This window comes from Salvia splendens, chromosome 5 (genome assembly GCF_004379255.2).
Source record: "Salvia splendens isolate huo1 chromosome 5, SspV2, whole genome shotgun sequence".
NCBI classification, from domain to species: Eukaryota; Viridiplantae; Streptophyta; class Magnoliopsida; order Lamiales; family Lamiaceae; genus Salvia; species Salvia splendens.
The window spans coordinates 1230845-1255954 of record NC_056036.1 but is presented as its reverse complement, the minus strand read 5'-3'; the positions used below and the strand labels follow the sequence as shown (position 1 = coordinate 1255954).

Below are 25110 nucleotides of genomic sequence, written 5' to 3'. Positions count from 1 at the left end.
TGTGTGGTTATTAGTCATTTTTGCTGCAGTTATATTTTGTGAAAGTATACCTAGACAAGATCAAAACATAATCTATCAAATTAAAAAGATCAAAATTGTCCCAAATTTTTGTGGGCTCCATTTCCACGAATGACTTTTATTTTAAGATTTGGAGAATTAAACACCAATATTTGTAAATCTTTTTATGCACAATGCTATTGCTTAGTCCTTTCTCATGTGTTGCTTTTTCTTTGTTCTTTAACAATTCTTAATTTTCTTGTAGATGTAGTCATATGGGTGTAGGTAGTGACGAAGCCATGATTTTGCCGATGAGGGGATGATTTTGCCTGGGAAGAAAAATTTGGCTTCACCGCTAATAAAAATCGCAGGGTATCACCCGAAGCAGGTCCAGTATTTGCGGTAGGGGATAAAAGTGATGAGAGAGAGACAGGAAAATATAGTAACATAAAGTCACGTAGGCGCTAATGTTATTGTCAGACAAAGAAGGAAGTAGAAACTCAGAGATTCTAACCATAGTTGGCAAAGAGGGAAAAACACGACTCAATCAAGGAAAAATTGGGATGAATACCAAAAAATATTAAATTTATTAAAAAATAATGAAGTTACCAAATTACCGTTTTTTTTTAAAAAAACAAAAAGTTAATGGCCGGCCCATGTGCCCTTCCTTACTAGCTCCGTCTCTGTGTGTATGGTTCGATTTCTCATTTTATATATTAATAATCAAGAAAATGTTAAATATTTAAATTGTGAAGTTAAATTTTAAAATCAAGAATCTTTATCGTTTTACTTTTACAATTCTCGGAAATCAATTATCATTGAATTATCCCATCCATTTTGTGTAGGGGCAAAACTCACGTATATTGGGCCTAAATGATTTGATGGCGTTATGTATTGGCCCAAATAGAATTTTTAGCGAAATATTTCTAGGATAATTTTAGCCCAAGCTTCGATTTTGTAACTATAATTCCCTATTTAAAAATATAGTAATAAAAATAGTTACTATAATTTATTTTATATGTAGAAATATGGGGAATTGTTTTGTTGTGTTATGCATAGCCTGTATATACTCTTCGTCTGCATTAGAGTAACAGAAGAAATACAGGAATGGAACCCTAGATTTAATTAATTAGTGGTCTAGCTATAAACTTTACAAAATATTTTCATTTTTAAGTAAAGAAAATCAATAGCAACTACTGATAACTCACATTTGTTATAACGACTCGAACCCTTGATCCATTGGTTGGAGATGAAACAGATTACCAAATAAGCAAGGCATGTGTCGGTGTCGATAAAGTTACTTTTAAGTCGACGAATATATAACATGAAAATGACCGATTAAAATGTGTTCTACTACTCACTAACAAAACGTTACACACAAACTTAAAAATATGTAGAGATATATTTAATCTTCTTCGTCGGTAACGAATTTTCCCGTCCCCGGGTTAATTGCAGCAACGAAGAAGAAGACGATGTTGAACAACAAAAGTGGTTCGAGTTCACCAATCGGGACCCCGGTCTCAATGTTCAACTGGGCAAGTGCTCCCTTTCCGGTTATAATTTCTCCAATTAAAGAGAAAGCAATTCCAAGTTGAGCCAATCTTCCAACAAACAATTCATTTGCCTTTGTGAATCCAAATAAAGGACCTGTTCACATATTAAAAAAATTGAATATATCGAATTTTTACTGGTGTTGGGAATTAAGAAAATGGGGGGAAAGTTGGTAGATTACCGTCTCCGAGGCCAAGAGCGGCCCTGAAGCCCTTTCCGGGAGCTATAACTGCCTTGTCGAGACCGGAGGCTGGAGCATCGTCGACAAACCGGCCACGGTCTCCCAAGGCACCGATGGCTCCCAGAAGGGTGAAAAGGATGAAGAAAAGAAGAAGAGGCTCTGCCTCATAGATTGGAATCCCAGTTTCCAAGTTTAGTTGTTGAAGGATTCCTTTCCCAGTTATTGCCTCACCCAATAGGGAAGCCTGCAATCATATAAATTAGACAATGAAAAATTGGACAGCCAAGTGAAATAAATGGATTCATGGGTAATACTATTATTATTATAAGTTAGAAAAATGATCAACCCAAGTAGTATATAATACGTAGCCTATAGGCTTTTTGGGCCATTTTCTAAAAATAAAAATTCGCTCTAGATATGACTCATTTTCCATTAACACTTTTTCTTTTTACCCTTTTTTTACTTTACTAATTTTATATTAAAAATCGTGTCGTTCCAAAAGTTTAGATACTTAAATTGAAGTCATAGTAATTATCATAACACAAACAAATTAAAACCAAATCATTTCCAAGTTAATCAATTCGCATTTTTTAAACCTTTCCCAAGTAAATAAAATAATTTTTTCACAAAAACCAACCTACTCTATTATTTCTATACTCAACTAACTAAACACTAATTCCTTAAATCTCATACCGAAAAGGAACGGCTCGATTAACTTACTGCGAATCCGATCATAGCAACACGGCCAACGAAAAGCTCATTTTGCTTAGTGAAACCAATTCCACCTGATGTTCCAAATATCCCATCTTCAGTCCTCGGCTTCACCACTACCTTCAAAAACCATTTAAAAAAAACCCTTTGAGATTGAAGTTATATTCAACCAAAAAATAAAAAAAAGGGGAGACATTTAATTAAACCTTTTTAGCAGGAGGAGGGGCTTTGGCTTTGGATTTGAAGATAGCAACAGTTGTAGAAGGTGAAGAAAGAGGTGAATTAGCAATTCTCGGAGAGAGCAAAAGCTTAGAGAAGGATTGAGGTTTAAGCCTTTGTATGAGCGATGGCTGATCACCTTTCAACAAAGGGTTTGCAGTGAGCAGCATTGTTTGAGCCATGGTAGTAGTATTACTAGTAATGTGTGTGTGTGTGTGAATGGTTAAGGTTTGTTTGCTTTATTTATTGCACAAAATCTATTGAGGGTTTGTGAGTCACACAAATTGAGAGTGATGTGGATAGGGTATGAGGAAGAGTGATGGTGGTGAAGGTATCCACGAGACCTTCATTAACATCAAGTATATATTCTCTAGTTCAACTGTTCAAATGATGAAATGAAAATAATAGTACTACCCAATTCGAATTCAATTTCAAATTGAAATATTTTTATGATCTAAACAATGGCTTTGAAACAAATTTTACATGTGTACCAAGAGAGATTATCCAAAAAAGAATGTATCTAAATCCAGAAATGTAGCCCCAATCTTAATTCTAAGATTAGGTGATCCAATGGTCAATAATTAACAAAAAATACGGAAGGTCATTATTAATCAGTTTTAGGTCAATCACATTTATGTCGTTGTTTATCAGTGTCCCCAAAATTTTACATGTGTGTACCAATTTAGCATCGAACTTATCTGAAAAAACGACAATGTGGTACAATAGATTTTTTTTTCTTTTAAATTTTGTGATTTCTTGTTCAAATTTGAAAATGGCAATACAAAATACTAGAGTTTATTAAAATTTTATGACTTTATAATACTAGCAATTAACTTTGAAATAAAATATTATCTCGGGATAGAGAGAAAGAGTAGGTTTTATACTATACTCGAACAATTAATATTATCTCGATTCTTGCATCATAAATCCATCCAACTAAACCAACCAACCAACCAAAGTCTAAAGTAGAAGCAAACACACAACCAATGAGAACGCGATTTGCATACGAAAACACCTTATTGGGCGGGAATAACTCATCCTTAAATTCCAAATAAATGAATTTCAACATATTAAAAAACACAATCACTATTTAATTTACTACACTCATAGGAAAAGCTGCAAAAGTGGTCTCGTTCTTCGCTTTGAAAACATGTATCCCGTCACCATCACATGCTCTGCTCCTCGATCATTTAAATACCAAAACCTTATAATAAATGAAAATTATTATTCTTTTATTTTAACAAGATGCTCCTCATATCATTACCAGAACACAACTTGAACAGCCTCTGAGTTCTTGAGAAAGTAAAATTTATTCGTTTTTGTGTGGAAATTTATTCCAAGATTGGATCTTTGGAACTGGGGTTTCCTTGATTACTCATCCAATGTAAGATTTCTGTTGCTAATTACGATTATATTACCTTTCTTGAACATTTTAGTAATTTTAGTTTGAATTCTCGAACAGTTTGAATGCTGGGGATTGAAAAGATTGAATTTTTATGGCATATCTATTCTTGTGATGAGACATAGAATCCTTTGATTGAAATGTTAGTGTTGGGTTGGGAAACTTGATTTTGAACCAGCTGTAAGATGTTGTATTTTGTGGCTCTCTGTCTTCAGGGATGATTTAATGAGTTAGATTATCCAAGATTTTGTGGTAGTGTTGGTCTGAGTATTTATGGTGTGAATTTATTTGTTTCTGGAAATTTTGATTTTCTGAGTTAGCTAAATCTGCAGATTATAAGAAGATGGAGAGAAGGAAATGGCCATGGAAGAAGAAATCTTCTGAGAAGAGTGGTGGTGAAAGTGAGAGCTCAGAATCCATCTCTTCACATTCTGAGAGATTCTCAGAAGATCAGGTAGTTTCTATTGTTTGAGTTCTTGAAAACTTGTGTAGTTTATGTTGAAGATTGTTTTTTTTAGTGTTTAGTGGCTAGTGTTGAAGATGCTTGGCACATTGCAATCATGTGAAGGAATAGAGGACTCTGTTGTTACTAACAAAATGGATAATCCGTGTTTCGTTGCAGCAGGAGGCAATACGAGCATCAGCAAACGAAGATATGCAGTCGCCTGAGGTGACATCCGAAGCGAAGAAGATGGATATTGATGAGGATGATGAAGTGAATGAAAGTGTGAAGATACTAACCGAAAAGCTATCAGCTGCTCTTGTGAATGTTGGTGCAAAGGAAGAGTTGGTTAAACAACATTCCAAAGTTGCTGAAGAAGCTGTTGCTGGTAATCATTCTATCACTAGTTTGTTGAATAAGGTCTCGTTCGATTGCTTTGACAATATTATAGCGAGATATACTATGAGATACGTTAAGATTGAATCGCGGCAAGAAGAAATTGTTTTGTTGTAAGATTAATTTTGTTGTTATGTTGTTGGTTTCAATCTCATGAACCGACATGAAATAGATATAATCTTCCAAACTGAACGAGCCCAACTAATGTCTTAAGATAGGGTATGAAGAGAAACAAAATTTTGATGTTTTGATATATTTGCAATGTTGTTTTAACTTTGTTTACATATAAGGCTGGGAAAAGGCAGAAAATGAAGTGGCAGCGGTGAAGCAGCAGCTCGACGCTGCGGTGCAGCAGAATCTGAGCTTGGATGTGAAGAACAGTCATCTTGATGGCGCCCTGAAGGAGTGTGTGCGGCAGCTGAGGCAAGCACGGGACGAGCAGGAGAAACGAATCGCGGATGCTTTGGCAGAGACGAGCAGAGACTGGGAGGCGAAGAAGGCTGATTTCGAGAAGCGGATACTTGATCTGGAGAAGGAGAATTCATCCTTGAAGCACGAGCTCGTTTCCTGTCGCGGAGAGTTGGAAGTTGTGGCGATTGAGAGGGACTTGAACGCCCGGACTGCGGAGACTGCTAGCAAGGTGCATCTCGAGAGCATCAAAAAGGTCGCTAAGCTTGAGGTCGAGTGTCGTAGGCTCCAATCTGTGGCGCGGAAATCATCGCCTATTCAATTCAAGGATGAAAAGCCATCATCAACCAAGAAGAGCATTGCTGCCTGCTCTCTTGAGATTGATATGATGGATGATTTTCTCGAGATGGAACGCCTTGCAGCGCGTGAATCGGCTTCTGAACAAACTTCTTCGGACGAGCCAGTGATACCCGAGCTCGACTCCATGACTCGGAGAGTAGCTGACTTGGAAAACACGTTGGAAAAGTCGAAAGCAGAACGATCAGGACTTCAGATTGCTTTAGACGAAACGGTAGACGCCCTCAAGGCAGCTGAGAGCAGGATTGTAGAAGCTGAAATTAGGTGCAACGAGCTGCAGAACGAGCTTGCTGCAGTGTACGAGACGAACGAGTCACTTGAGTATCAGCTCAGCACCATGGAAGAAGAATCAAGAACCATGTCTTCCAGCATTGATTCCTTAAAGGCAGAATTAGAAGATGATAGAAATATATCAGCTGAAATCAAGACCAAGTGTCGGGAACTGGAGAGCGAACTAGCCAGAATGATCCAGGAATCCGAGCTTCAGCAGATCGAGCTAAAAAACGAACTAACTGCAGCCTACGAGACAAAAGAGTCGCTTGAATCACAGCTCAACACTATGACTTCAAGTGTCAATTCACTAAAAGCGGAAATAGAAGAAGAACGAAAGCTATCAGCAGAACTAACAACGAAATGCCAAGAACTGGAGCACGAACTAACCAGAATTATCCGGGAATTCGAGTTCCAGCAAAGTACGCACACAAACAGCGAACCAAAAGTCAAGCAGGTAGTTACTGTTACGCGTATGGAATTGTTAGCAGTATCGAATTGTAACACTTTTTCTGATCGCAGGAGGATCTGGCTGTCGCTGCGGATAAACTTGCTGAGTGCCAGAAAACGATTGCATCGCTCGGGAGGCAGCTTCAGTCTCTAGCGACGTTAGAAGATTTCTTTATCGACACTTCAAGCATACCGGGAGATGCATCAAGTTCAGACATAGGAGAGCTTTGGAGGTTACCTTCGAATGGTGATGCGAACGGGAACAAGGATTCAATGCGATCCTCGTCATCGACCAAGAACTGGAACAGTTTAGGGAAATTTTTCGTCCGAAGTAAGAGCGTGGCAGATCATTATAATGGTCAAGAGTAGTGTGTTTTTACAGATAGTAAGTAGAAACTGTATAACTTTGCATTCTTTTTTATGCTAATTATATGTTTCTCGTCATTCAAATCATATCATACTCCACAGTTGGTTGTTTCGCTCTTAGATTATTACTGTATTTAAGAAGCTATGATTGTACTTCTCGTCATGAAAGCGGTCTCGGCAAGATCCACGAACAAGAGTGCCAATGCATAGCAAACCTAGTCCTCTATGCAAGAAGGAAGGATTGAATATCATACCCCTAAAACAAACATATCATAATTAAATATCAATAAATATATATACTAAATAATTTTTCAAATCATAATCAAACGTGACCACTGGAATCTAGTAGTACTCTCTAAAATGGAAGCAAAACAATTAAACATATATTCATAATCATCAGCATTAAATTAGCATTAAGCATAATCATCAGGGAAAGAAAGCCTAAATTCAGAGATTATATTAGCTTGTAGTGTTACAATCATCGAATTTGGGGGAAAAACCGAAATTCAGAGGGAGAAAGAGGAGATTAAATTTGCACTATACAGAATCATCATATTGAGGAAAGAAACCCTAAATCTAAGAGGAAATTAAATGAGCATGTATTATAATCATCGAATTGGGGACAAAGAAACCTAAATTCTGAAGAGATTAAATTCGCACTATACAGAATCATTGTATTGGGGAAAGAAACCCTAAATCAAAGACGAGATTAAATCAGCATGTATCATAATCAAGGAATTGGGAAAAAAAAACCTAAATTGAGAGGGAGAAAGGAGAGGCATACCAAATTTTCAGAATGAGAGATTTTTGTGATTTTATCTTCTTTTTTTATTATTTTCCTTACAAAATATATATATTGACCAAACTATCCATTTATTAAATTTAGCATATCACTCCATTTTCCTCAAACTCACATTTGCCTTTCCAGAAGCCAAGAATCAAATGGAGTATTTCTACTTTCTACAACATCAAGTAATGTTAACAATTAGATATTAAGCAGATTTCTAATTTGAAAACTAACCCTACTGATATGTAAGGATATTGTGTTGTTGCTCAGTTTCTTTCTACTGCTTAAGAAAAAAAACAATAATATATGTATATACAGATAAATAACAACAATATATAGTTTAAAGCACAAACAAATACATAGTGTACAATAACAAGATGAGGGTGGGGAATGAAGGGGAGAGAGAAGGCGAAGGAGAGGATGTTATGGGCGAACTTGAGGTTCAAAATTGGGGATTCATTATCAAGATTAACGATTAGCGTAGGGAAGATGGAAAAACTGATTACAAAAAGAAATCTTACGTGGGATATTATGGTCAATTCATATATTTTGTGAAGGATTTAATAAAAAAAAAGAAGAGAAAAAAGAAAAAACCCTCATTCTGAAAAATTCGCATGCCTCGATCCTATATTACGAAAGGTCCGCGAATTGAATCATAAATTTCGAAAGGTCAGCGAAATTAATCCCTTATTCCGAAATTTCTCTGCGGAATTCCCGACGGGATTCTCACATTAAAAAAATCACAAATTCACAAATTAAACAATTTCCGGAAGTAAACAATTTACGTAATTAAAAATTCGACGAAAATAAGGAAAAAATTCCATTAAAATAAGAAAAGTGCATTTCACCAAATAAAAAAAATACATTTCAATAATTAAAAAATACATCAACGACGACCCCTACGCTGCCACACTTCTTCAATAATATCGTATATATAGACATTACAAAAAAACGAAATAAAGTGGAATTCCGCGGGAGTCGACGCAATGGCGGACGTCCCGCGGAATTCCGCTTAACGCCGCGGACCTGCGACGTCCTCAGCGCAATTCCGTATCCGTGGCGGGCACGCCTAATGGCGGACGTCCGCGATGGAATTCCGGGACGTCCGTGGGAATTTCGCGCGGAAGTCCGCCATTACGGATGCTCTAAGAGCATTTCGAGGGAAGGTATATAGAAAATATATATCGTATATTTACTTTTTTTTTTGTAAAAGTGAAACATATCATTCTAAATAGTAGTAAAATATTCTAAAAGAAAAGTATATAGAATGGTAAATTAATTCTTTTAAATAAAATAATTATACAAAATATATTAAAAAAATAAAGTGTAATACATTCTCAAATATGAGAGAATGATTTTTCATGAAAAGAAGGTAAATATGATAGTTATAAGATTTTACCTCATCAATTTGATGGAGAGGGTAAGAGGTAAAAATAACTTTTCAAAATAGGAAAATGTGTGATACCTTCTCAAATATATTTTTCTTTGAAGAATGATTTTTCATGAAAAAAGGTAAATATGGTAATTATATTAGTTTACCTTTCCATTTATCTCTTCGGAGATGCCCTAACAAGGAAGGATGAGGTGCGCGCCTCTCTCTATAATACAGTATATATTACACTACATGATTAATTACAATTGGGCTCTACATTATTGATGGCCCAATTTCGTCTGTGTGTGTTGGACCTCTTTTGGACTACAAATACACTCTTTTGGACTACAAACCATATATTTCTTTCCTTTTTAAAAAAATATGAATTAAAAACTTCTTAAAAAAATTAGAAGTTCTTTCTTAGTCTTATTTATTTCTTAAAAATAGAAATTTTCTACTTTAAAAAATAATATTATGACACCATCTGCACACGATATTATGATAAAAATCTAATCTTACTCGAAAAATATGATATTACATAATTAAATTTGATTTACATAATAAACACAGATCCCACATATTTTGACATGTGGTAATATATAGTACTAGTAAATTATTATTTGTAGTTGGAAGCAATTACTAATGAATTACTACAATTTTGATAGTTATAATAGGCGATCTTCCTCTTGGACAAAATTTGTGACGATGCTAGCTGAATATTGATGCGAAGCATATGTTCTATGCTTTCCCCCCGTAGACTAAACATTTGTATGTTAATTGTAACTCATCAAGTCGTGCTTTGAGTATAGTTTTGGGTGTTAGAAGCTGGAAGTTCGTCGGAAATGCACAGCTGAGAAGGCAGAAGAAACACCCGGCCGGGTGAATTTCCAGACTCAAAACACCCGGCCGGGTCAATGGCGGAAGGCATTTGGAGTCCAGAGAATTCGCCCGGTCGGACGTTCTGACATCACAAAAACGCCCGGTCGGGCGTTTTCCACGATACCTCCAGTAGCCTTTCGCCCGGTCGGGCGTTTGGTCCTCCAACTGCAAGTGGCAGTTTAATGAATTAAAAAGAGAGAAAGAAGGAGGGGACAAAATGACACAGAGAAAAAAAGACAGAGAAAGGAAAAGAAAGAAGGAGAGGAGGAAGAAGAGAAAGAAGAAATTCCGGCCAACACTCCGACTATCCGTCTCCAAATTTCAATTCCACTCAACGAGAGCAAGCTTCCTATGGTTTTTATTGTGATATTTACCATGTGTTTTAGGCTAAACTCTCAATGTTGCTCCAAGTTGTGATTTAGACTTGTTCGAATCTATCTACACCTTTGAATTCATGTTTTGACTTCGTTGATTAGTTTAATGTTAGTTTCTATCACTTTAGAGGCCTCTATAGTTATAGATATTTAATCCTTGTTTATCGTCTCTTTAACATAGACTTGGATGGACTAATCAATTGATGTGTTGTTGAATTTGATTTGTTTAGAGGATAATTTGACAACGGATTAGGTAAATTTATATATTAGATGATCTTTTATTCCCGCGCTTCCGCAGGAATTTAATTTCTTCGAAAGTTAGTTCATGGAACAAGTGTTCAGCTGACTGTGAACTATACGTCACAAACATGTTCAGTGCAAGCGATTAGGTTGATTAATTAATCCCAAAATATGTGTTTTTGATGTAAGTAGAATGATTCAAGTCTATTGAGGAACTTGGAGTGACGTGTCTTTCCATTTGAGAAATCCATCAATAGTTAATCGTTTAGTTAGTTTGTCAACAACTTTCAAACTCAAAAATCAAACCTTTATGTTACATCTTTTTAAGTTTCTAGAGTTAATTAATCTTTCCTTCCCTGTGGGTCGACACGTTAAATTACTACACACGAAGCTGTAATCTTGCAGCGAAGGGGTAATATTTGGTTTAAATAATTGAATTTGAGTGCTATATTATCCATTTGTAATAACTCGAAAATTACACATCAAATATCCGGAGCCGTCAGGAGGAGTGGAAGCTTAGGACAAAACATCTGTGTCTTTTATCCTCTTACTCTTTAAGTCATACTTGGTGATGATTTCATATAACAATTACTCCCTTAGTCCATGATAAAATGTCTTATACTTAACTGTGATGAAGAAAAGTGGGTAGCACAAGTTTTGTAAGTCCTATGTATTTATTATAAGTTTTATAATAAACCGCAATGTTATAAAGACCTGACTAATAAGTGAACCGGCCAAACTACTAGTTCATGGTTCAATTAGACCGGGTGAATCACTGGTCGAACTGTTTTACTGTTACAAATTATATACTCCCTCCATCCCATAAAAATATGTACATTTTCCATTTTTGTTCGTCCCACAAAAATATGTGCATTACATTTTTGGAAAATTATATCAATTTAATAATGTAGGTCTCACTATCCACTAATACTATTTTAACTACCATTCTCATCATCTTTCTTATTTTACCAATTTTGTCTTAATTTTCGTGCCAAACTCATTGCCCATATTTTTATGAGACGGAGAGAGTACATAATAGTATTTAATTTTAAAACAAATTGAAATTAAACAACGTGATGTGGAAGTTTTCCTCATAAGCATTTCTGGATTTGTATTAATATGGTAGTTATAAATTTGTAATATTGGAAATAATTTTGATTGACTTATCAAAGTTAATTAAATTGACTAAGTAAATATGATAGTCACAATCCTAGAAACATACCCCAAAATCTTGTTCTTTAATGGAGTACTAAAAATTTATATATAGAGAAAACCTAATCTATACACAGGCATGTCTTCCTTCATTCTTAGGCGATGATATTAATTGAAGCACATCGGCGTGTCTCCGAGGCGATTTCATCGGCGTAGCCACTAGCTTCAAATAAGAGAATCTCAAATACAGTTTTCAATAATTGGAAAAATTTAGCAAAACATGTTCAAAAATTAATATCATAACCAATCATAAGATCCTCAACAATTTGTTGTTTATGAATAGAACATGCTATATTTTCCAAGATATTGAAAACTCTCTTTTAGATTCTTTTATCTGAAGCTGGCAATTTGCTCATCCAATGTTAAGCTTGCTTCGCATATCTAACTAACAAGACGAGTATATTTGGTCGATAATTTTTTAAATGTCCCTTTAATAAACAACCAAAATGCGATTTACTATCTATATGTTTACTGTTTTCATATATGTCCACTTTTTCTTCCTATTGCAGCCTAAGGAATATAGCAAGCGCCTTAGTCCTTACAATGGGGTTCAATTATCTTAAAAGGATAGTTAATAGTTGCAACTTGAATGTAAAGACCTGGGAAACTTTTATAACCTGTTAATTGAATTTAGGCGTACCATCCTTGTCAAAATAGCACTTGTCATTCACTATCTAGTCTCCTAATCTTATCGGGTGTTATCAAGTCTAATTTTTGCATGATTCTAACTTGCTTGCTATGCATTTCACTTTTCGGGTTAAATTGTAATTATAAGATATGGTAGCCGGCGTTTTTTTGTGATGCATCTAATATTTTCAGACTAACATTAGTAGGACACTTCATGGTCGAAGGGGGATTAGAAACGTCTCTCCCTTTTGGACAAACTTTTTATATCTTCCCGATTTTGACATTCCTCTATGATTAGATTTTTGCAGTTTGAACATTTCTTGACATCTTGTTTTATTGGTTTATATGGAGTGCTAAAATTGAATGTACTAAAATGTAAATTTCAAGGCACAAAGATTGTTTGTACATAGTATTATTTGACCGTAACAAAGATAATTTCAAGACGCATAGTAAAGCTATTTGAGCATAATATAGGAGGCAATGAGAGGATATTATAGCAATATTGAGGCATAAATTACTTAGTACAATATTATATTATTTTATCTATAGATAATGCCACATTATAATTATTTGTTATTTCAATGTAATAATAAATCCAAAATTTCATAAAGATTGGTCATCCTTAAAAAAAGAGAGAAAATAGACCACCAAAAAGAGGAACTACACGAAATGAGGTACTAGGTCAGAGGTTGATAGAAAAAAAATGTATCTACAATTTTAATTGATGAGTATTGATGGATTGTTTTTTTGAAAGACAGTGTGGAGGTTTGGCTATTTGCAGATGTGTTTGTAGAAAGATGGTCAGAAAAAAAGTAAAATGATAAATCCACTAATCTTAAAAAATGAAGTTATTAATTATTTTGTGGTTCAATAGATTTATGTAAATATATATATGCAACATTACAAACTATTATTCATTTCTTCAAGTGCAAAATCCTTCAAGAATAGTCACTACTAGAAAAATTGCTTCTCACTACACTTTTTTTATCACACTTTATAAAAAGTGCCAGCATAGATGTACTATCTACACACTAGCTTTTCACTGCACTTTATAATATATTGTTACTGCACTTCAACATAAAACGTGCCATCATAGATGTACTATCTACACACTACCTCTTACTACAGGTACCCGGTGCTGCACTTCATCAAATGCCATTATAGATGAAGTGTCAGCACAGTAATTTTCTAGTGACAATTTTAAGTGCCATTACAAGCCAATTTTCTAGTAGTGAGTCCACACACTCTCCAATATCAATGTAGCTATAGATGTGATATTCTTGAAATAATTGAATCAATAAATTAGCTTTCACCATTTTAAGTTGTTGGGTACCAATTGTCATAAAAAAGCAATATAGCAAAGACAAAAGATGACTGCAACATATCACATGCAAATAATCTTCATTGAATGCAATTAGATTGAATATTTCCCTTTTGGGGTAAAGTTAAAAAATATTTACCCGATGTATTCTTACACTCTATTAGACCATCATGTATTACACTCTATAATTCTTGCAAACCACAAACTAACTAACTAATCAGTAACCTTTCCACAAATTAATTTGCAAACCACAAACTAACTAACAAACAACTAAATAATTTAACTACTTGTCAACATTCACTATAGAACAAGATTGAAATTGTTTGTTAAAAATTAGAAATTAGAAATTTCAATAACATTTTTTAAGAATTTTGTGAAATTAGAAATTTTAATAACATTTATTAATGTATTAGAATCAAACTAAATATATAAATCGAAATGAACAACGCTAAATGTGCGTCAAACGAGAGTGGTACTTACATAAGATATGTAGCATGCCTTTTGATTTACTATACAATTGTTTTGTTTTAAATTCTTATTTTTTGGGTTATTTATCCACCTAACACACCACATTGGATAATTAGTAGTATCTAATAGGATAAAATATATCGTATACATATATGTTGGCTTGAAGAATGTCAAATATTAAGACCACATAAAGATTTTTGCTTCCGAAACATGCTCACCCAATTGTGTAATGATCAAAATCGTAACATTAGAAACTTATGGGGCTAATTTTTAAAAATTGCACATACTATTGGGGCGGGCCAAATAAAGTTTTGGGCCTGATAGAAAATTAGGAATAATTGCTTGGGCTTCCTCTAAAACAAAATAAAAGTAGAGGCACAAATCAATTAATACAATTATTAACTAATTCAAACAAAACAAAAGGAGAACTTAATTAGATCCTTTTATGTTGTGGGAAAATTCAACAAAATTATTCACGAGTGTGCTTTGGATTAATACGTGGATGGTGTGAGATTAATTATTCCTTAAATTAATATGTCAGTGGCGTAGTATTATGTACTATAAAATTTACATTTTATACGTCATATGTCAAGTTCACTGTTTTTGTTTTTTTCTTTTACGTGGTTCAAACTCCTCCACAGGTCAATTAAGTTTGATGTCATATTTTCGAGTCTACCACATATCAAAGTTGAAAGACAAATTAATAGGAGTACCAAAAAAAGCCAACTAAAAATGAAGAAAGATAATAAAAATGTTAGAGGTTTATTTATCCATTATTATTACATTAAAATAAATGTACTCATAAGCACACCTTCAAATTGCACTTATTTTTAGGGTAACGGCGAGAAAAGCACGCAATCGAGTGCTTATCTCCATTAGTAGCACTAAACTTATCAATTAGAGCGAAAGTACTACTTAATTATCCTCAAATATCATCAATAGCGAAAGCACTATTTATTTATCCAAAAAATCATCAAGGAATGCACCTTAGTTCACAAGAGAATATGAGCAACCAATAAAGAGGAGAGAGAAGAAACCAAATAAAGCACTATGAAAAAAAAAATCTAGTCATCATCCAAGATGTCCACAAACAAAATATCAAGTACTCACAAAATTGAATTTAGATACTCCAAAATATAGTGCAAAGACCTAAGTTTGAGAATAATCATGTGGAGAATGAAGGCGCCACGTGTGCAACTGAAGGAGCCCACATTTTCACACGTGGCTGGCCATGGAAGGCCAGTTGAGATCGCTCTCCAGCCAACTTCTTATCACTAAAATCTCCAACAATCTCTCTCTTTCTCTCTGTGAGTAAAATAACTACCAAATTAATACTCATACCTCATTCTTCTTCTTCTTGATCCGGTGGCAACTATTTTCCAAATTCAGACCCGACCCGGATCCGAATTCAGTTGAGATGTCCGCCGCCATTGCCACCGTTGCTGCTCTCGCTCTTCCAATCTCCTTTTCTCGCTCTTCTAAGATTAGCAGCAAAAGGGTACAGTTAGTTAAGTTAGTTATTCACTTTCTTGCAAGCAAAATTCTTTCTTTTTAACAAGTGTTGGATTTGTCTGGTCAGGGCATCAGTGGTGGATTCAGGGTATTTGCTATAATTGGGGAAGAAGGTGGGTCGATAGAGAGAAAGAAGCCTTGGAATACCTTGTTTGAAGTAGAGGATCCGAGGTCTAAACTTCAAAGATCCGATGGCAAGTTCTTGGACGCATACCAGGCGCTAGAGGTGGCTCGATTCGATATACAATTCTGCGATTGGAAGGCACGGCAAGATGTCCTCGCAATCATGCTCCTACATGAAAAGGTCCATTGTTCATAATCAATTTCAGATACAATGTTGAGATAACACATTTACAAGATCTTGTTTTCCTATGTGTCTTTGTCTTTGGATGCTGTTTAACTTTGGTAGTAATCTGTAGGTTGTGGAGGTGTTAAATCCTCTTGCTCGTGAGTTCAAATCGATAGGGACGCTAAAAAAGGAACTTGCAGAGTTGCAGGAGGGACTAGCTCAAGCTCACAATCAGGTATCATATATGTAACTTAAGTGATGCATTTTATTTGTATTGACTTAAAAATTAAGAAAAGTGGTGTTTAGTAAGTTGAAGATTTACTGATTTAGGAAAAGTTCTAAAATTTGAATGTATACATATATAAAGGTACATATATCAGAAGCAAGAGTGTCCAGAGCTGTGGACAAGCTAGCTTACATGGAAACACTGGTTAATGATAAGATAATGCAAGAAAGAACCGTACCTGAAGATGATGTTTCGCCTCCAAGTACTTCGACCGGATCTGCAGAGAGCACGAAGAACAGACAGGCTCGAAGAAGCCTCAATGTTTCTGGCCCGGTCCAGCCATACAGTCCCCGTTTGAAGAATTTCTGGTACCCCATTGCCTTCTCTGCGGACTTGAAGGATGACACTATGGTAAGTCCCTTTGCCGTCTGCATATCATGTGGATTGATGCATAAAGTTAAAGCATGGTTTCTTCTTGCAGGTCCCACTGGATTGCTTTGAGGAATCTTGGGTTCTATTTCGAGGGAAAGATGGCAAACCTGGCTGTGTGCGGAATACTTGTGCCCACCGCGCGTGCCCGCTCGACCTTGGCTCGGTTCACGAGGGTCGTATCCAGTGTCCTTATCATGGTGAGATTGATCAGGAATTTTATATCATCATATTTGGTTCTGAAATGTTACGAAGAATTGAGTTATATCGCAAAATGCTGCAGGATGGGAATACTCAACTGATGGGAAATGTGAGAAAATGCCATCTACTAAATTGCTCAATGTGAGAATCAAGGCATTGCCATGCTTTGAGCAAGAAGGGATGATATGGATTTGGCCAGGAGATGATCCTCCAACTGCAAGTCTTCCGTCTCTGCTACCACCATCAGGATTTCAAATTCATGCTGAGGTACTTCCTACCTGCATTTTGGAAATTTTAGTCAAATGATGCGTGTAATATTGCTCGAGATCTTTGTCCTGATATCCCTGATAACGGCAGATTGTGATGGAACTTCCAGTTGAACATGGCCTCTTGTTGGACAACCTCTTGGACCTTGCACATGCTCCTTTCACACACACGTCCACCTTTGCAAAGGGTTGGAGCGTCCCAAGGTTCGTTTCATCACCGTCTTCATCTGATTTTCTTGAATATCTTGACCAAACGCAACATAAAAGAATACACCGTTACTCATCAAATAATAGCAATGATGACAACAATTTGCTTACACAGTTATGCCAACTGATTATGAAAAGGCACTTACAGATTTCTTGATCTTTTACTGCCAATAACAGCATGGTGAAGTTCTTGACACCTGCAAATGGCCTGCAAGGCTACTGGGATCCTTACCCAATAGATATGGAATTCCGGCCACCTTGTATGGTACTCTCCACCATTGGGATTTCAAAGCCCGGTAAACTAGAAGGGCAGAGTACGAGAGAATGCTCTACACATTTACATCAACTTCATGTCTGCTTACCTTCGTCAAGAAATAAAACCAGACTACTATACAGAATGTCACTTGACTTTGCTCCAATATTGAAGTATGTTCCCTTTATGCAATACGTGTGGAGATATTTTGCTGAACAGGTATGTTCCTTTATCAGCTGCAATCAACAATCTTGAACCAAACACTATGGGCATCTGGCTTAACTGGTCGTCTTGATCTCATCTTATGTAAACAGGTCTTAAATGAGGATCTACGGCTTGTACTCGGCCAACAAGAACGGATGCTTAAAGGAGCAAACATATGGAATCTACCAGTTTCATATGATAAACTCGGAGTAAGATACAGGATATGGAGAAACTCAGTTGAGGAAGGTTGTGAGCAAGAACCCTTCAGCAAATAAAAACACAAAACATTGACCACCGTTTTGATACAATTCCTTGCTGCTCTAGTAAATGAAGCTATCAAATCTTAGCTACATGCATTATTTGATTTTGATTATCCAAGAAATTTTGCCAGTTGGAGTAGTTCAAAACAATTAACAGCCAAAATAGTCTCAGCTCATACCATTGTACAGCTCTACACTCCTATCCTGTACATCAAGCCCTCAAAAGCAAGCAACAAAGATATCATTTTTATGGCTGTAACAATGGAAATGTATCATATCATGATTCTTCTCTAAAGTTGTAATTTGAAATGTTGGAATTGCTCAGATGAGATTCAATTTGATCTAATCAAGGCAATATGAATGACTCTAATGCACATTTCAACCAGGAAAGAACAAAAACAAGTTAATATTTTGTCAATTTACTCTTCTATTTCCCAAATTCGAAAACATTTATTGAGCTAACAAAACCCTAATTTCATAATCTAATCACGGCAATTTGAATGAACTAAGACAAAAGCATCTCAATATTTCGTCAATTTACTTTTCTACTTCTTACGCGGTAATTTGGTGTGCATGTATATATCAACCAAACATTTCCTATCACAATCCTAAAACCTTAAATCTTAGCATCTAATTAATTATGGGAGGCCACCATGTTATGTCTAAATTCTGCATGGTTACACATATATTAAATTCTCCCCTTTTCTAATCTTAAACTTTAATTTAATTTAGATGACAAAACAATGTGCCTTTGGAAAAGTGTATGTTGACTTGAGCTTTAAGAAAGTCTCTCTTTTATCTTTAAGGAACTAAAAGAAAACTAAAGTGTGTAATTCTTAGGTACCTGACTTTAAAATTAAGGGGTCCCATTTCACTAATTATTAGTATTATTCTCAAATTTCATTATGACTGTCTTTTTCATGTTTGGGAGCTTTGTACCTAAATGGAATGCATGTTAACTTTTGCTTTATGATCTTCTTAGAATCAATAAGCATGTAGGATGAATGTCTAGATTGGAAATTCAATCTGCAACATAAAAGATTGTAAAACTCAAAGCAACACCTTATTTTACACCTAAGCATGCGAATAATTATTTCAATAAAGTGGTCGGTCGACCAAAATTGATATTGGAAACAACCATAAACCTCAGAAGAAAAATTGACATTACAACTATTTCAATATAAAGAGCCTTTTCATAACACCCATACCTAGCTAGAGGCAACAAAGGGAACATAGTGCCCTACAAAACAACCTCCTCACTATTCAATGATTTAACTAAACAAAGACAACTATACTAGTACTTTTGCACATGCTTCCCATTTTTCACTTATGAGATAAAAAGGCAAATTTTATGATCAAGAATATACTAGTCCCACTGCTTACTCTCTCTGTTCACCAATAAACGTCTCATTTTACCATTTTTATCTGTCCACGATCCATCAATTAAAGTCTCATTTACTTTTTACCATTTTTATAATGGACCACACATTCCACTAACTTTATCTCACTCACATTTTATTATAAAACTAATATTTTCAACTCACTTTCTACTACATTTCTTAAAACCTGTGTCCGGTCAGATATGCCCTTGTATTGGTGGACGAATGAGGTATTTCTTTAATGGTAAATCGTCTACAAAAATCACGAAGTTTTCTCAAATTCAGATATGTCTTATAATTTTAAAGATCAGTCAAAAAAACTATGAAGTTTTAATTTATTTGCAATTGTTCCACATCAAAAAAATTCAGTCACCTAGGTATAATATATTGTTGATGTTTTTCAACCAGAAAACATTGTTTTTGTCTATAAATTGACGACATACTTATCTCATACAATTTCACCAACTTTAATTTGTCATGAGATAACTATTAACAAATTCAAACATCATATAATTTTTTAAATTAAGTTTTAAAGTTGTGGAACAAAATAGAATTTGACCATATTTTCTTATTTTACACTAATATACCCTTCTTTTAGTGAATAACAAAGAAATTAAGGAGCAAGAATTGTTTTACTAAGAGAAACTATTTTTTCCCCATAAGACAACAAGAGGACAACTAGTATCAAAGGATAAGCCTGGTCCCTTATCCCTTCTTATGTTTCTTTTAGTAGATGGCCAAAATTCAAACACTTATCTGGTACTCCTTCCTTCCATTACTGGAAAGATGTTAGACTTTTCTTATTAGTTTTTTCAAAAAAAAAAGTTCTGTTTCTAAAAAATATTAAATCATCATTAATACACTCAATTATTTTTTCTCTCTCTTTATTAATACTTCAATTATCTTTTTTGTCTTCAATGTCTCTACTTAACACATAAAACCATATTTCGTAAAATCTTGTGTCAGTTTTTAAGTGTGACAACTTGTAAGAGACGAATTGAGCATATAAAGTTAGTGTCACAAAGTTCATTGCACTTTTATAAAGCATGCCAAATATGGGGTGTAACTTGAAACCTCTTCCAAAGTTGGGTGATTGGCAAATTATAAAGGTTGTGTACACAAAATGATAACACATGTAAATGACCTCAATGACATGGATGTTTATCTACATTTTGTCAATAGTATTTAGACTTATACTCTTCCTTTGCTTTGCTCCCACATGGCAAATAATGCCTTTGTTGGACTTCTTCAATCGGATGAGCTTGAATATGTGGCCAATCCGCCTTCGCCACCAAAGCACCCCTCGTGGCTTCGAGTGCTCCACCAAGCACTTGATCTTCTTATCCTCTGTTGCAGCACATTTTCCCTTTTCCCATGAGGCAATGCCATTATCTTCAAACTTGATCGATATAAAAGAGTCTGCAATCACCATACATTTTACTATCTCATAAAAAAAATCAAAACCTATAATGAATTTTATGCATAATAGTTATGTAATGATTAGACAAAAAGATGATATAGATTATGTCATAATTTGTTTTTGAAATAAAGTTGTGGATACTAAGTATGGGCCATAGGGTCCCTTTTAAATCATCATCGTACTAATCTTGTGAACCCCAAAGGGTCCCTATCCTCATACTAGTTGTGCCATTTACCATTACCGACGTTAGTAGCAGACGCAGAAAAAAATATATTGGTAGAAGCTCCACTATCAATTTGATAAGGATCAAAGACAATTCTTGATAATTCCCACAAATTTAAAATAAATAAATAAATTGGTAGGCTATTTTATTAACCGATATCATAAATATATACATAAAATATTTTAATTAATTCAGTGCAAAATGATATTCATATACATTGTGAAACTTTATGTGAATCAAATTAGCTTTGGCAAAGATTGTCTCATAAATTGTGAGTAATAAACTCAATGTTACACTTCATATGAATGAAATTCAATTTCATGCTTTCGACTACTTGTTTGTGCCGTGCCTCGCATGTAGTGATGAAATAAAACACGCATACGATACAAGATGATAGTATATAATAGATCCAACATGATTCAAAAACAAACAAAAGGCTTGATTGATATAATCTTCAAAGGAAAATAGAAAAGAAAATTGAAGCTTACCATCTTGAGTGGATGTTGAGCTGCGGCAGAAGTGATCATCAACGGAAGATTTTTGATCTTTAATGTCGAGACGATTGAGCATAGCCGTGAGAGCAAAGATCTTGTTGAGAGAAGAAGAAGAAGAAGAAGAGGGCGATTTCTTTGTGGTTAAACCTAAACCGAGAGTTTTATGAAGAGAGTTTTTCTTGGCTGAAGCTGAAGCTGAAGCTAAAGCCAAGAGCTTGTCTTTCAAACAGACAGCACAAATCCCTACCACCAATTCCGTGGGATGGAAAAAGCACCATTTTCTCTCATCGGATCGCCACTGGTTCATGTTGGCTTCTTTTCAGAATAAATTATTTAGGATGTATATATATATAGAGAGGGAGATAAATTGAAATGGGAAGATAGATAAATGTTGTACATGTATATGTGTCTTTGAGGGGTAGGGGGTGTGTATGTCGACTATGGTGAACCTTGTGAGAGGGACCCGGACCATAGTCGTCCCTAGACGAGTGCGGCCCTTTTTTAAAAACTTCGAATATTGGTCTTAAAAACCATAAATTTTGATAAGTTAGGTTATTTTTCACAAACTTTAATTAAAAATGGTTTTTAAAATTATAAAATTTTTTAAAGTATGCAATCTTTTCAACCGACCTTAATAGAATTTTGAAGTCCTAATTCTTGAATTCAACGTTGAATAATAATATGTGCTTAATTGGATAAAATATATCTGGTAAATCTGCCGGTCTTAAAATTAATTTGCGATTTTTAAGATCACTTTCATAGTTTGTGATTTTTAATATCGGTATCTCTTTAAAAAAAATATTATCTAAGTTCAAAAAATTCTTCATATTAATCTCATTTTCATACAGCAATTTCATTCTTATCCAGCCTCTTTCTATATTTTAATATTTTTTTCTTTCAAATTGGTCACATGAATATATGGATCACTACGGTTTTGGTAATTTATCCGGCTATTGGGCCGATATTGTCCAACATGTACAACAAATATAGTTTAACCAAAATTTGACTAAGTTTCTATAATTTTGTATGACTATATATTAGTCTGTTAAAAATAAGAGACTGAAACTTTGATTCATGTTTGCAATAAAACAAACATTAATGTCCGATGGGTGAGTGGGCTAGTTTTGGGTCGGGCCGTCGGGGTGCGGTGACATGACCCGACCTTGTTAGAAGCTTCATGTCATCGTCTCATAATATAAACGCAGCGAAAATTCAATTTAACTATAATGAAAATTTTCGATAATATCAGGTCAATTTTTTTCTGTTGGTAATTTTTGAGATCCGATGTCCTCATTGCCTTTTATCGACACAGGTCTCAGTTTAGGATTTTAAGACGGCCACGTTTTGATAGATAATGTGCCATTAACACTGTTTATAAACGGAATTTATACAATTTGTTAGCATTAGATCATATTTAATTATAATTCGAATTTTATTTGTTCTTCTTTTATGTTAATAAGAGGCCATATTGGGCTTGTGGTTTTTTGTGAGGGGTATGATGGAATTTAGTGAAGTCCAATTGTTTGGGCCGAAAAGTTCAATTTGAGGGCAAAACCGGCCCAGCTAGTTCAATTCATGTTGAGGCGCAAAGGCTGCAAGTAAACACATTATCCCCTTTATTTGTGGAATCCCACATCGTACAACCACAAAACAACTCTAAGGCATCCTTAATAAATACGAAAATTTGTACCATGATAAACCACGTAGCTGTGCGTTGAGCACATAGCGAACTATTCTTTCGCCTTTTACTAAAAAATACGTGTGTTCGTTGCTATTCAAGCAGTATACTTCTCTTTATTTCAAATCTAAAACTTTTTATACACATAACTTTTATTTCATGTTCTTATAATATTAACTCTAGTTGGATAAAAAGAATAATGGTAAGTTTGACAATTTCTCCATCTAAGTATATGCTTCAATGGTTGGGCATAAAAATTCAAATCCTTTGCCCCAAATGAAAGCTTGATAATTTCTCCATCTACAAGAAAAGTAATGTTGTCTTGTATATATTTGGTTAGGAGAGAAAATGTCTTATCATTGACAAATAATAGGTTAAAATGGTGTTTTCAATAAAATCAAAAGGGCTCAAATCACTTGCACAGTGAGCACCATTAGTTTAGTGACAACGTAAACAAAACAGAGGCCAAAAACAATAAATCCAAGCAAGATATAACTAGCATGAAAATACTTCATTCATAAGTGAGAATGCAAGAAATGACGTGCTATGACTATTGTGAAAATGTTCAAAGCAAGGACAATATTGAAATAGTACCTACTTGGTTGGTAGATATTATTGTGCAATAATAGTGGATAAATACTCATACAAAAATATAGATAGAGAATCCATGTATATATACTAGTCAAATTAAGTTAGCTGGCGTTAACATAATAAACAAATGTCATATTCATTTAGAAATTTCTTCTTTCCTCTTTTTGCAGCAACAACACAAACAATCAACATGTATAATCAAAATACATAATGGAAAACCAACAAATTTAAAACAACCAACAATGAAGCGTATTTCAGTTGATAAGACGTTTTTCCCTCTTTCAGTTGATAAGACGTTTTTCCCTCTAACCAATAAGTAAAGGGAAATGAGAATGCACGGACCAGAGTTTTTGCTGAAAAATAAAACAAATCTCAAGAACTAATCCCTCGTGACAGGATAACCAATCCCATGCCTCTTGGTCGGAAAAATCACAAACAACAAACTACATACGAATCCAACCGCCATCGGCGCAACATCTAGAAACTTCTGCACCTCATTCCGCGGCGCCGGGTAGAAGCACCCCACCACATTCTTATCCCTCAGCGCCACCGCCGCAAACACCACCAGCGACAAAAAGGCATGCACCAAATCCATCCCCCTCAGCCGGAACTTCCCCAAATCCGGCAGCGTCGCGGCGTCGGGGCTGTCGAACAGCCACAGCCCCTTCCTCGTCACGAAGCCGTAGTGCACGTCTCCGTTCGAGCACTTTAGGCTGTCCGTGAACGAGGCCAGGAAGCAGGAGAAGGCCAGGGCCACGAGGAGGCCCGCTGGCCTCCTCGTGGCCAGCTGGTCGCATACGCCGCCGTTGGTGGCGAGCGGCGTGAGGAGCTGGAAGGCGAAGATGGTGCCGGTCGGGAGGAGGTTGGCGAGGTTCGCCGAGCTCTGGAGGGCCCGGGTGAGCACCGTCTGGGGAGACGGGACGGTGCTCGGCGGTATGAGTGAAACGGCGTCGTTTTCGGCGTTTGGGGATGTGGGGATTGATGATGATCTTTGCCTTAGTTCCATTTTTGAAAATTGGAGTTTGTTAGGTTGAGAATTTGTGGGAGGTTACGAATGGAATGAGTTGGCTTTGTTGAAGATTATATATATTTGATTGAGATGGTTCTTCCTTGATGCTTCGTTAATTAAATTAATGTGTTTGTTTTCTCGAGCTTTTTTGGCAAGTTGTGTAACGACTAATAATTAAGTAGTTGAATAAAGCCTTTGGCTCGCCAGTGTTGAAAGGTTGATCTAACACGTTTTTAATTATTGTTTTAAGTGTTTCATTCCTAAATTCTCTTTCATTCCATATTTAATCAAGGGCAATTGATAGGTAATATATCACAAATTATGGTCGAATTTCAGATTTTTTTAAAAAAACTTAACATTTAGTCAAAAAATTCATAACTTTGATGTTGTTGTTAATTTCCCATGATTAATGGACGTGGTAAATTAAGGGCATCTAAAA

At 35.3% G+C, this 25110-nt stretch overlaps 5 protein-coding genes and 1 non-coding gene across 7 annotated transcripts; 3 read left to right on the top strand and 3 right to left on the bottom strand.

The window, feature by feature from the left end:
- Nucleotides 1–1277: 1277 nt before the first annotated feature.
- On the bottom strand, nt 1278–2893 carry LOC121805870 (photosystem II 22 kDa protein, chloroplastic-like). The gene is made up of 4 exons (XM_042205895.1): nt 2647–2893; nt 2450–2560; nt 1730–1973; nt 1278–1644 (listed from the first exon to the last, which is right to left on the bottom strand). Exons 1-4 carry the CDS (start codon nt 2839–2841, stop codon nt 1403–1405), a joined length of 792 nt encoding a protein of 263 aa, XP_042061829.1. The 5' UTR covers nt 2842–2893; the 3' UTR covers nt 1278–1402.
- An 816-nt stretch (nt 2894–3709) lies between these two features.
- Nucleotides 3710–6837, top strand: LOC121803262 (filament-like plant protein 3). Of its 2 annotated transcripts, none has more exons than XM_042202947.1 (5): nt 3710–4043; nt 4394–4515; nt 4687–4891; nt 5190–6391; nt 6457–6837. In XM_042202947.1, exons 2-5 carry the CDS (start codon nt 4405–4407, stop codon nt 6751–6753), a joined length of 1815 nt encoding a protein of 604 aa, XP_042058881.1. In that variant the 5' UTR covers nt 3710–4043; nt 4394–4404; the 3' UTR covers nt 6754–6837. The 2 variants fall into 2 exon arrangements, with proteins under 2 accessions (XP_042058881.1, XP_042058880.1); XM_042202946.1 differs by having other exon boundaries at nt 4684–4891.
- An 8389-nt stretch (nt 6838–15226) lies between these two features.
- On the top strand, nt 15227–18201 carry LOC121805276 (chlorophyllide a oxygenase, chloroplastic-like). Its single transcript, XM_042205077.1, has 9 exons — nt 15227–15528; nt 15610–15846; nt 15962–16066; nt 16199–16468; nt 16539–16686; nt 16770–16954; nt 17045–17157; nt 17338–17632; nt 17728–18201. The coding sequence occupies exons 1-9, from the start codon at nt 15448–15450 to the stop codon at nt 17890–17892; spliced, it is 1599 nt and encodes a 532-aa protein (XP_042061011.1). The 5' UTR covers nt 15227–15447; the 3' UTR covers nt 17893–18201.
- Nucleotides 18202–20319: 2118 nt separating this feature from the next.
- LOC121803079 lies at nt 20320–21783 on the bottom strand. Its single transcript, XM_042202787.1, has 2 exons — nt 21388–21783; nt 20320–20675 (listed from the first exon to the last, which is right to left on the bottom strand). The coding sequence occupies exons 1-2, from the start codon at nt 21698–21700 to the stop codon at nt 20422–20424; spliced, it is 567 nt and encodes a 188-aa protein (XP_042058721.1). The 5' UTR covers nt 21701–21783; the 3' UTR covers nt 20320–20421.
- Nucleotides 21784–23097: 1314 nt separating this feature from the next.
- LOC121806084 lies at nt 23098–23214 on the top strand. The gene has a single exon (XR_006051619.1). It is a non-coding gene; the product is annotated as a U5 spliceosomal RNA (small nuclear RNA).
- A 559-nt stretch (nt 23215–23773) lies between these two features.
- Nucleotides 23774–24739, bottom strand: LOC121802891 (protein DMP3-like). The gene has a single exon (XM_042202578.1). It carries the CDS (start codon nt 24666–24668, stop codon nt 24042–24044), a length of 627 nt encoding a protein of 208 aa, XP_042058512.1. The 5' UTR covers nt 24669–24739; the 3' UTR covers nt 23774–24041.
- Between the last annotated feature and the right edge of the window lie 371 nt (nt 24740–25110).

What these genes read in the sequence shown, in the direction of transcription:
- LOC121803079 (XM_042202787.1), bottom strand. Translation starts at nt 21,700, where the DNA reads ATGAACCAGTGGCGATCCGATGAGAGAAAATGGTGCTTTTTCCATCCC. An exon ending in CTCAACATCCACTCAAGATG is followed by an intron (nt 20,676 to 21,387) that starts GTAAGCTTCAAT and finishes TGGTGATTGCAG; the next exon opens with ACTCTTTTATATCGATCAAG.
- LOC121805870 (XM_042205895.1), bottom strand. Translation starts at nt 2,841, where the DNA reads ATGGCTCAAACAATGCTGCTCACTGCAAACCCTTTGTTGAAAGGTGAT. An exon ending in CCCCTCCTCCTGCTAAAAAG is followed by an intron (nt 2,561 to 2,646) that starts GTTTAATTAAAT and finishes TGGTTTTTGAAG; the next exon opens with GTAGTGGTGAAGCCGAGGAC. An exon ending in TTGCTATGATCGGATTCGCA is followed by an intron (nt 1,974 to 2,449) that starts GTAAGTTAATCG and finishes ATATGATTGCAG; the next exon opens with GCTTCCCTATTGGGTGAGGC.
- LOC121805276 (XM_042205077.1), top strand. Translation starts at nt 15,448, where the DNA reads ATGTCCGCCGCCATTGCCACCGTTGCTGCTCTCGCTCTTCCAATCTCC. An exon ending in TCATGCTCCTACATGAAAAG is followed by an intron (nt 15,847 to 15,961) that starts GTCCATTGTTCA and finishes AGTAATCTGTAG; the next exon opens with GTTGTGGAGGTGTTAAATCC. An exon ending in TATCCAGTGTCCTTATCATG is followed by an intron (nt 16,687 to 16,769) that starts GTGAGATTGATC and finishes AAAATGCTGCAG; the next exon opens with GATGGGAATACTCAACTGAT.
- LOC121803262 (XM_042202946.1), top strand. Translation starts at nt 4,405, where the DNA reads ATGGAGAGAAGGAAATGGCCATGGAAGAAGAAATCTTCTGAGAAGAGT. An exon ending in AGAGATTCTCAGAAGATCAG is followed by an intron (nt 4,516 to 4,683) that starts GTAGTTTCTATT and finishes GTTTCGTTGCAG; the next exon opens with CAGGAGGCAATACGAGCATC. An exon ending in GCGAACCAAAAGTCAAGCAG is followed by an intron (nt 6,392 to 6,456) that starts GTAGTTACTGTT and finishes TTCTGATCGCAG; the next exon opens with GAGGATCTGGCTGTCGCTGC.
- LOC121802891 (XM_042202578.1), bottom strand. Translation starts at nt 24,668, where the DNA reads ATGGAACTAAGGCAAAGATCATCATCAATCCCCACATCCCCAAACGCC.